Source organism: Furipterus horrens, unplaced genomic scaffold, assembly GCF_987537825.1.
Source record: "Furipterus horrens unplaced genomic scaffold, mFurHor1.1.pri manual_scaffold_1, whole genome shotgun sequence".
Classification (NCBI taxonomy): Eukaryota; Metazoa; Chordata; class Mammalia; order Chiroptera; family Furipteridae; genus Furipterus; species Furipterus horrens.
In genome coordinates this window covers 60,773,944-60,785,248 of record NW_028327171.1, presented here as the reverse complement: position 1 = coordinate 60,785,248, position 11,305 = coordinate 60,773,944, and the positions used below count along the sequence as shown (strand labels likewise).

The 11,305-nt window shown below is 40.0% G+C and overlaps 1 protein-coding gene and 1 non-coding gene across 3 annotated transcripts in view; both read left to right on the top strand.

Moving 5' to 3' along the window:
- The first annotated feature begins 5,825 nt into the window (after positions 1–5,825).
- Positions 5,826–5,989, top strand: LOC150021194 (U1 spliceosomal RNA). The gene has a single exon (XR_016513391.1). It is a non-coding gene; the product is annotated as a U1 spliceosomal RNA (small nuclear RNA).
- Positions 5,990–6,669: 680 nt separating this feature from the next.
- LOC150021192 (ceruloplasmin) overlaps positions 6,670–11,305 on the top strand; it is a 76,398-nt gene continuing 71,762 nt past the window's right edge. For both annotated transcript variants that reach the window (XM_090275710.1, XM_090275715.1), the window contains exon 1: positions 6,670–6,834. In XM_090275710.1, coding sequence (XP_090131836.1) covers positions 6,689–6,834 — 146 coding nt within the window. In that variant the 5' untranslated portion in view covers positions 6,670–6,688. The remainder of the gene's footprint in view (positions 6,835–11,305) is intronic.

Here is an 11,305-nt window from a genome sequence, read left to right as displayed (position 1 = left end):
GAAAACTTCCCTAACATGAGGAGAGAAAGAGTCACACAAGTCCAGGAAGCACAAAAGATCCCAATGAAGATGAACCCCAACAGGCCCACTTCAAGACACATCATAATTAAAATGGCAACATTCAAAGGCAAAGAGAGAAACAACTAATAACATACAAGGGAGCTCCAATAAGGCTATCATCAGATTTCTCAGCAGAAACACTACAAGCCAGAAGGGAATGGCAAAAAAATATTCCAAGCAATGAAAAACAAAGGCCTTCAACCAAGAATACTCTACCCAGCAAGACTCTCATTCAAAATGGAAGGTGAAATAAGGAGTTTCCAAGACAAAAGAAGACTAAAAGAATACATCTCCACCAAACCAGCATTGCATGAGATGCTAAAGGGTCTGCTTTAAGAAGATGAAGAAACAGAGAGAGAGACAGAGAAGAACACGAGTACAAAGGGGGAAAATGACAATTAATAAGTACTGAAAAAAAGAAGGAACTTCTACCATTTGCAACAACATGGATGGAACTAGAGAGAATTATGCTTAGCGAAATAAGCTAGGCAATGAAAGAAAAATACCTTATGCTATCACCTATTATGGGAAACTAATGAACAACATAAACAAATGAGCAAAATTGAACCAGAGGTATGTAAACAAGGACTAAACTAACAGTAACAAGGGGGGAGATGGGAGGGAGAGAAGGGGGTAAGAAGAGGAAAGGTCTAGTCAAAGAAAATGTATAAATGACCCATGGACATGGACAACTGGGTGGGGACTGAATGGGGGGGGGGGTGGAGCGGGCAGGGTGCAGGGAAGCCAGAGGGGGAAAAAAGTGGGACAACTGTAATGAAGAAACAAAGAAAGACTACAAAGTACTGCAGCTAACCATCTTTAAAGCTTATCTTCATTTAAAGTTTGTTTTGATTTGAAAATTAAACTATGTCTGTGATATTATCAAAGATGTTTAATTTACAGGCAAGAAGAATGTCAAGTGCCTTGCAACTGGATGTCTTTCCGATAAGACAGTCCTACAGATTTAGAGACTTGTATGTGGGTTATGTTACATAAATTAACATGTGTTTTCTGTTTTCAAAGGGCATAAGCCTACTATCTCATTACCTGAGTGATTGTCTGTACGTATAGGCCTCACTTAATCCTGTCTGCATCGCTGCCTCCTGAGACTCAATGGTTTGGCTGAACTAAGTGGCTGGGTTGGTGAAGAATGGGGTGGTCTGTGGGCTTCACTTTAAAACTGGTTTCTCTTTTCTGTCCTGATGGCTTGGACAAAAAGAGCCTAGAGGTCTGAGAGGGGGGAAAACCTAAAATATTTCCCTCAGCCCAAACTAAGTATAGTGGGCAAAAGGGTTTTGGACAGGTGAGATGTACCTGGCACACCTTCCTCCAAAGAAGCCCTTCTTTTCCCTGATGTGGGACATTGAAAAATTAATACCTGCCTTTTGTCATCTGGTGGTTATAGGTTGAATGATGTCTTTTAACCCTGTTGCCAAATCTGTTGCTTCCAGAATACAACAAAGATGCCAACCTATTAAATCAAGCATGCCGTTGTCCAGGGACAGCCAACCGACCTTGAGTCTGCATGATCCTTCCCCATATGGGAAGGCCACCCTCCCCTCTACACCCCCACTATTATTAGGCATTTCTGGACCCAAGGGTAGGTAGGACGATGACCATGTCCAGCTTGAAGCAGCTAGAGGAGCTCAAGACCTTTGCCCATTGTCCTTTATAAGATTATAAAGGGTCTTAAGTCTGAGAGGGAGGGATTGTTATTTTTTATTGTTAAAATAATTAATTAATTAATTAATTATTTTTTTAAAAGAATAAGAAGAATATATGAAACGGTGAGGCAGGAGAGCTTGTATGTATGACCCATGGGCATGGACTTAGGGAGGGGGGATTGTTGGGGGAGGGAGGGTGCTGGGCAGAGGGGAGCAAAGGAGAAAAAAAATTGGAACTATTGTAACAATATAATCAATAAAATATACTTATAAAAAAAATTGCCTAATACCTTTGCTCATTTATAGCAATCTATAGCCCAGGCAGGCTTACAAGTAACTCCTAAAAAAATACAACAATCCGAGACTTGACAACCTCAAATGCTCCAAATTAATTCTCCAAAGCCTTTAACTCTCAATAATCTCCAACAATTGTTAGGCATTATCAACTGGCTAACACCTAGCCTTGATATAACTATCTACCAACTTATTCATCTTTTCACCACCCTTAACTCATTTATTAGTCCTACCCCAATATCTGGGGCAAAAACTATCTGTGACCCTGCATGACATGTATGCCTCTCCATTCTAGGAAAAGTATGAGTGACAGCAAACTTTTCTTTCAATGGTATTGGCCTCTTCATGTCATCACTCAGTCACCTTTATAAATTAAGACCTGGGCACAAACCAAAGTGTTAAGTGCTATGCAGAGTGTACAGGTATTACCCTAGAATGGTGGTATAGAAGCAAAAGATAATGAGGTTAGGGATGACAAGAGAGGAAAGTGCTTCAGGAAAGTCACAGATTAAAGTTCCATGTAATCAAGCGTCATGAATAAGTTATCCTCTAATCTTTTGTAAAAATAATTCTAGTATTGTGATTCTCTTTTACTGTTAATAAATCATATGCTTTGATTTCTACTTCATTCAATGTTGTGAGAGAACAAACCTAAAGAAGCAGTTGAAATTCATAGGCCATAAAAAACAATCCCCTTTCCCGTAGTTCTGTAAAGGTCAACACCATCAGTGCTGACTTTTCCTGGATTGAGTCTGGAATTTCTCCCTCCCCTGCCTGTGACCCCTTTGCATCTTTGGAAATAATGAGAAGGGCCTTGACCCACTCATACGCAACCAAAGGGGATGGAGCTACCAAAGACCTATCTGTTTCATCATTCCCGAAATAATCATGAACTGACTGGCCTCCTTGTGCTACGTCAAGTTAGTGGACTCATTATCGAAGTCCTGTACGTGGACACACTCATCAATTAAATTCCAGAGTTACACAATTTTCTGTAAAAAAAGATAACACTGTGGCAGTCTGACTGGTCATGGACAAAATGACCTGCTATTTTAGACTTTGCATCTCCCTCTGCCACAACGTGAAAGACTGTCCGTGGTGGTTTGTTTCCTAATACTTCTTATGTCATGGAGGAGAGACTGAAAGTCAGCTCTCCTGTGGATCGACAAGACACTAGCAGGTATAAGCAGGAATAGTTGAGGTAGCTTGCATCTTGCCAGACAGAAAAAAGCTGAAGCGATATTCTGTAAAGACAACTGCTTTGATTTTAGCCAATATCAGCCCCAGAATCTTGATTGCTAAATGCAGATAAGACTCATCCAGACCAAGATCTTTAAGGTGACAAGAAAAGAAATTGTGAAAAGTGATTAAAACTTGTGATATGTAACCCAGGTTACTAAACAGTTATCTTAGGCATACAGTAATTATTTATAAGAATCTACAAGGTACATCTGCGGTTCTGAGGTCAAGACCTGACAGACACAGCTGGGAAGCACGGGCTGTTTGGTCCAATCTAGATTCCTCTCTTCTAGTTCCTGCAATGCTCTAAGTCTGCTGAACTTCTCCTGGTGGGCCCTGCCTTCTTGACTCACCCCTGTCTATGCTGGTCGTGATGCATTTATTTTTGAATACAGAAATTCTCAGTAGCAAAATTATTCAAAGTTCACTTTTAGGTACCAACTCTGGAGTTCCCCTAAGGAGGTTTGTAGTGCTAAAGGACTCTGTTAAGGGCTGGTTGCTTATTAGTCTTCAGTGGCCTTTCCATCTTATTTAGATGTGTCTGAGGCTCAGAACATTTTCCCTACTTTCTGCCACACCACAGCAGCTGCATGCTTTTTAATAGGAAGGGCAGCTCTCACAAAACAGGACAGAAATATGGACTTCACAACCTTTCCTGCACTGATCAGGGGTGTTACAATTGAAACACTTCATTTCACAAGTATGAAGGGAGCTGAAAGTGTACATTCTGAAGCCCTCGTAACTATCTGAGCAGTTTTTTAGGGTAGAATGTGATGGAAGAAGTGATGTCAGGGATTGTTGCTGTGCTCTGATCACCGTCCTTTCAACGCACAGAGCTGAGTTTGAGCATGGACTTGAGGATGTGACAGGAAGTGCCCAGAAAGCTGCTGGCTCCTACACGTGGCTTCATGCCAGGTAGAAACTGGTGCCCCCTTCCTCTGGGAGAATGAACTGCTGAAAGATGCCCTGTCAGTGTGGACCAATTTGTTTTTAAATTTAATCTAATTTTATCTAACAAATTTTATTGAATTTATTGGGGTGACATTGGTTAATAAAATTTTATAGGTTTCAAGTTTACAAGTCTATATTTTTAAAAAGAACAGCATCTTGCAAGGCACAGAATTTGGCCAGTGGAGTCTGGGCAAGATATTGGCTCCACTCATGTCCTTTCAGTTGGCAGGAGGGCACAATCATTTAGGGTGACTCTAGAACAAGGTCTTGGGACATCCTGGGTGTATCGTGACTTGGTTTTCTGTACCAGGACAATTAGTTGAGATACTACTAGCTTGTGAGAGGAGCATTGCCACCATGTGCTTTAATATGGATCTTTTCAATGAATGCAAATCAGCCCTCTGAGACCGAGGTTTTACGGATGAGGACACTGAGGCTGTAGTCAGGTTTATTGCCTGATGTCAAGTGGTGCCATCAGATTTTGATCTTCAACCTGCTGTTTTCATTATTCGTCCTTGATTTTTTTTCATAGCACTTACTGCTAATACTGGGTATTTCACTCTTTTTTTCCATGTTGTCAGTATCTCTTAAGTGCAATGTAAGTTGAAGAGGGTGAAGGTTCACTGTTTTGTCCCCAGTGCTTAGCAATGGCCCATACACAGTGGGATCCCTCAGTAATGCCAATTAAATGAATGATTTGTTCAAACACCAGGGTACTTTCTCTTATCCCAATTTATTTCTTTAAAGAACTTTTGACAAATAGAATACTAACACATGGGCATTGTGTGTGGTATTCTAAAGGAAAAGTTTATATTAGCACAAAATATGCACTGTTATCATCAGGATTTTCTTCAGCTAAGAAAAAAGCTACCTTATATTTTTATACAAATATGTCATGACTGGCCCTGGCTGGTTTAGCTCAGTGGATTGAGCGTCGGCCTGCGAGCTAAGTGTCGCTGGTTCGATCTTCCAGTCAGGGTACATCAGAGAAGGAAAACTCTGACTCCAAAAAACCTCCGCTGCCTTGCGGCATACCTCTTCAGGGGAAAGGCTAAGGGAGTAAACCCCGACAGAAAATCCGGAGCCGGAGTCCCTAAGGCGGTTTGACGTTGTAGTCAACACCGGCAACTCCTGCGGCGCACCTGAAGCCAAGCTGTATTGACTCCGTCTTTCCCTTGGACCCTTCAGCTGCGAAGAGAGGGGGGGGTCTGCTGCATGGGCAACAGCAGACCCTCCATATCACCCTGCCCAGGCTCTGTAGCTTCAGCTTCACTGGAGAGGACACTCCAGCGTCATCGCAAGATGTCGATTCAACATGGGAGGAGACAGATACCGTGTCACTCCCGAGTCGGACTGCACAGCCATTCTCAGCGGTGCAGATAGACTCTTAAGAAGCTACACCATCGTCTCTCGAGACGGACGGCTGCTGACGATGTCATGACTAAAGACAGGGTATTAAAAAAAAGTTTTTACCCTAAAATCCATGCCCATGTCAAAGACAGAAATTCCAAATTAATAAACTGGGCACTTTCTAATATTTACTACGACCAACCTTTGTCTTTAAAGACAGGTTGATTTATGTCTGATTTCTTTGATGATTAAAATAGAATTATCATCACACTTACCTGGCAGGGGAAATGCCATGATCATGAAGGTGGTTTTCCCAGGGAGAGGCTTATCCATTGTCCTCTGGATGTGCTGACCCCTGCAATTTGCCCAAATGTGGGAAACTCGACTGCATAATTTGTGGTAGTGGGGGACTGCATTTGTGCTCTCCCTTAAAAAACAAACAAAACACACACACACACACACACACACACACACACATACATAAAAAAAACAGAATTATCAATCTCCAAAATGCTCTGCTACTGATTTGCATATAGCAGTACAGAATAACCTGTAAACTTTCTATGTAGATGTGTTAAGAGCTTACAAAATAGATAAATCCTTCAAAATAAAACTTTTAGTTTTGAGTACTTAAATTTGGCATGGTAAAGATCATGTTTCATGTCTTAAATTTGCAGTTAAGCATTGTTAGACTTTTCAAAAGAAAAGAGCCACATGTTTAGATCCACTTTGTATAATTTTCATCCTGATTTATTAAAAGTTCACAGTATGCAGGGCATTGTACTGTGGCCTATTGTTGGAGGAACAAAAGAAGCATTTAGAGGTGATCTCTGCCCTCCTGGAATTTACACAACGAATGGAAGAAGCCGAGTTATGCAAACTCCAGCCCACCAGCAATAACTGTTGACTTTCTATTTGTAATCAGAGAAGGTTGGCACCAGAAAACTATTTTTTTTCTGGGATTACAAGAACTGAACTAAAGTGCAAAATGTTATTTGCTTTAACGAACAGTTTACTCTTATGCAACATTAAATGTGTCAATCAAGCAAATAAAGGAAGAAAGCCTTATTTATAAGACTGCCTGCTTCTGACTTCACTTCATTGCTTCTGGAGCTTGAAGAGGGGAAAAAATGAAGATCTTGTTGCTGAATATTTTTTTGTTTTTATATAGTACCACAGCCTGGGCAAAAGATAAGCACTATTACATTGGAATTATTGAAACAACTTGGAACTATGCCTCTGACAATGGGGAAAAGAAACTCATTTCAATTGACACGTAAGTCACTATTTTTATTGTTTATAGACCAAATTTATAAATTATCAATTAAAAAATAAAACCCATAAGACAAAAATGTTTATTTAATTTGTTATGTACAGAAACTGCAAAATGTGGACTTGAAACCCAAGACACCTTAACAAATGCCCTCTAAATTTCTGGGTTTTTTTTTGACAGTCTGCCTTACTCCTACTCCCTTGGTCCTAAGGAACTGGGTGCGTTTCTTATGACCCTGCAGGTTGTTATTGCATCTCCCGTGAGGGTTCAGCCCTTTTGTTTGTTTATGAAAACATTTGTTAATTTAACTAATGACTGTATAAAATGTTATGTTTATTATACACCATTTATTTATTATTAGTAGTAAGAATAAAATTTTAATCCTTTAAAACAAAGTTTATTGAAATCAAATACAAGTTCGACAAATATGATTGTGCCTAATAGTTTTTGGGTGACTCTGGACAGTTAATTAAATTTACCTCTCTCAGCTACAATATTCTAATCTGTAAAATGAAGAAAATAAGAATACCTAATAAGGTTTTTGAAAGTGGGTGCTTACAAAGCTCTTAAGACAGTGCTTGACACATGATACATGTGCAAAAAATGTGAAATACCTATATAATACACCCCCTAAAACTCTATATTTTTAACTGCTTTAATGTTTCAGTTGAAAGCCTCCTTATTTCAAGCATTAATTATCATACAGAAAAACAAGAGTATCGTTCTCCTATACTCTTGTAATGTAAGTTTACCTATATACTAAGGTCCTCACTTTTAATAACGTTGATAAACATTTACCACCAAAATGGAATTTTGAATTGAAAGGCAATGTTCACTACATTTAAAAATGTATTTTTAAGTATATTTTATTGATTATGTTGTTAGAGTAGTTCCAATTTTTTTCCCCTTTGCTCCCCTCTGCCCAGTACCCCCCTTCCCTCCAGTAATCCCACCCTCCTTAGTTCATGTCCATGGGTTGTGCATATTAGTTCTTCAGCTTCACCCTTTCCTATATTATTCTTAACTTCCCCCTTTCTATTTTGTACCAACCAATTATGCTTCCTAATCCCTGCACCACTTCCCTATTTCTTCCCCTCCCCCTTTCCAGCTGATAACCCTCCAAATGATCCCCACACCTAGGATTCTGTTCCTATTCTGGTTTGCTTAGTTGGATTTTGTTTTTATTTTTTAGATTCAGTTGTTGATAGTTGTGAGTTTGTTCTCATTTTAGTGTTCATAGTTTTGATCTTCTTTTCCTTAACTAAGTCCCTTTGACATTTCATATAATAACGGCTTGGTGATGATGAACTCCTTTAGCTTTCCCTTGTCTGGAAAGCACTTCATCTGCCCTTCCATTCCAAATGATAGCTTTGCGGGATAGAATAATCCTGGTTGCAGGTTGCCTTTCATCACACTGAATACTGCTTGCCAGTCCCTTCCTGCCTGCAAAGTGTCCTCTGAGAAATCAGCTGATAGTCCTATAGGCATCCCTTTAGGCAACTCTCTGCCTCTCTCTTGCTTCCCCCAGAACTCTGTCTTTATCTTTCACCTTTGGCATCTCAATCATGATGCATCCTGGTGTGGTCCCCTCTGGGTCCAGCTTGCCTGGGACCCTCCGTGTTTCCCGGACCTGTATGTCCATCTCCTTCGCAAAGTTTGGGAGGTTTTCCTCCTTTTTTTCAATTCTTGCTTCCTCATTCTGCATTAGTTGACTGTTTTTTTTCTTCCTTATGTTCCAAATCATTGATTTGAACCCCGGTTTCCTTCCCTTCACCATTGGTTTTGTGTGGATTTTCCTTCGTTTCACTTAGCATAGCCTTCACTTCTTTTCTTATGCATTTGCCATACTCAAGCATATCTGTCAAGCCTGTGAGCATCTTCATCACCAGTGTTTTGAATTTTGCATCTGTTAGGTTGTCTATCTCCTTATCTGCTAGGTTGGCTATCTCCTCGTCGCTTAGTTCTCCCACTGGAACCTTGATTCGTTTCCCCTTTTGGGCCATACTTCTCTGTCTCCTTATTCTGACAGGTTCCTGTGTTTGTTTGCCTCTGCATCCCAGCTAGAGCTGTCACTACTGTTACGTTGTAAGGGGCGGAGCCTTAGGGATTCGTCAGTACAGGGCGACCTGTTTCACCACGTTGCATTGTATGTGGGGGAGGGGTCTGAGAGGGAACAATGCCATCTGCCAAGCACTCGCCCCTCTTCCAGGCACCTCTCCCACTTCCACACCAGACTGGCGCCCTTCTAGCTGCTGCCCTGGCTGTCGTTCCCAGAGTGGATGGGTCTGTGGATCCTCTAGGACCATGGGGGCCCTTTAAACAAGTGGACTCTGCTGAGAGACTGGCAGTTTCTGCCTCCACCCCAACCCCCACTGGTCTGCATAATCAGAAGCAATGAGGCTTGATTTTCCCTGGTGCCAGGACCATGAGCTGTGAGGTCTGGTGAGGAGCTGGGAATGCTCTTCAGGTGTCCCTCCTGACTTTTCATGGGACTGCACTTTCCTCCGGCCTGCCGCTGCTGCTGCCACCACACCATGTCCACTCCGCCCCAGCTCTGCTCCTCCTACCTGTCTGGACAAATATTTCTTCTTTATATCTTTGTTTGCTGGACTTTCATGCAGTTTGATTTTCTGGAACTTCTGGTTGTTTCTAGTTTTGAGGTAGTTGTATTCCTTCTTAGTTGTGGAGGGAGACACAGCGTGTCTGTCTACACCTCCATCTTGGCCAGAAGTCCTCTAAAAATGTATTTTAATGTTGGTAAAGCACAAATGATCCCAATGACTATCAGGTGCTAATATTGTATCTTTAAAAATAACTAAACAATTATGCCAAATTTTATAATTATGGACTGTTGATGAACATACACTATCCTTATTAATTTTATGTATGTTTGAAATTTTTCATGGTAAAAATAAGTGCATAGATGATAATATTATCTAATTATTGTTATTAATTTAGTGATATACAGTAAGGAAATTTCTGATCTAAAAAATAATTCATTGTAAATAAAACTAATACATCATGTAATTATTTATTAAACCCGACTTTGAGGTAATATTCTCTTCTTAGAAGTACGACATATTTTTATGGTTTTACCAGAACCATCATTTTGTATGGATTCAGTATTTTCCCCGATTAAATGTATTATAAACTATGTGCAGTTTGTATAGGGAAACCAGAAATATTAAGAAAAAAGGCACTGTCCTACTCTGTACTCCAAACCACCATTCTTCTGCCATTATTCATGATCAAAATGAGCTTTATTGGGCATAAACTAAGTGCAAGGCATTGCCCCAAACATGCTTCAATAACAAAGTCTCAATTGTAGAAATTGGAGAACAGAAAAGAAGGGAATTTAAGAATTTTTCTTGGGGGTGAAGGGGTGATGGGAAAAGAATTTCTTTGTTTTTATACTGTCTGTGCTAGGGAGGTTATGCAACATTGGTTTGATAATCTGTGACTTCAACAGCCTAGAATCATGTAAACTATAGATCTCAATGTTTACTCTGCCTGTGGTTTCTTTTTACTGCATCTGAATAGTGAATATTGACCAGAGCTTCAGCAATTTTGCCAGTATGATGTTAAACTTTTTGTGTGAATGAATTTAGGTAGCAATTTTTTGCTTCCTTCATTGTTTCTGACAATCAGCATGTCCAGCTGTCTTAGTTAAGGTTACTATAACAAAATGCCACCAACTGGGTAGCTTATCAACAACAGAAATTTATTTCTCACAGTTCCGGAGTCTGGGAAGTCCAAGATCAAGGCACCAGCATGGTCCTGTTCCAGTGAGAGCTCTCTTTCTGGTTCATAGCCTTTTCACTGTGTTCTTATGTAGTGAAAGGGGCTAAGGATCTCTTTAGAACTTCTTTTATAAGGTACTTATCCCATTCATGAGGGCTCCATTCTTATGACCTAAGCACCTCCCAAAGGCCCCATCTTCTAATCCCATCATATTAAAGCATGGGATTTCAACATCTGAATTTTGAGGAGAACATAAATATTCAGACCATAACACCAATCCCATCAGGGGTGATAACATATATCACTGAATATAATTGGCATTCCTTGTTGTGTGAAGACTAAACAAGTGGAAATGGATAGGCTGAGAAATAAGATTGAAAGAGCGCAAGATGGGAATTAGGCAGAGAATTGAGTTTAAGCTGATGCTGACCTTAAAGATCTGGGATAACAAAGAGGAAAATATATATTGAAATGACAGCAAAGCCATCTGTCATGTTCACTACTTGGTCAGTAGTACCTAGGACATCGGAGCACTAAATAAATATTTTTGAATAAATAAAAATAAATTATTAAGAGATATATAGAAAGTTAGGAGAAACTATAGGTCATTGTAAAAACTTTCACTTGCTCCTAATGTGGACAGATTCACACTGGGAAATAAAGCAAAATATGGAATAAAATAGAAAAAGTCAAAAGATATGGAGAAACAAATGAGAATGACAATACAATATAC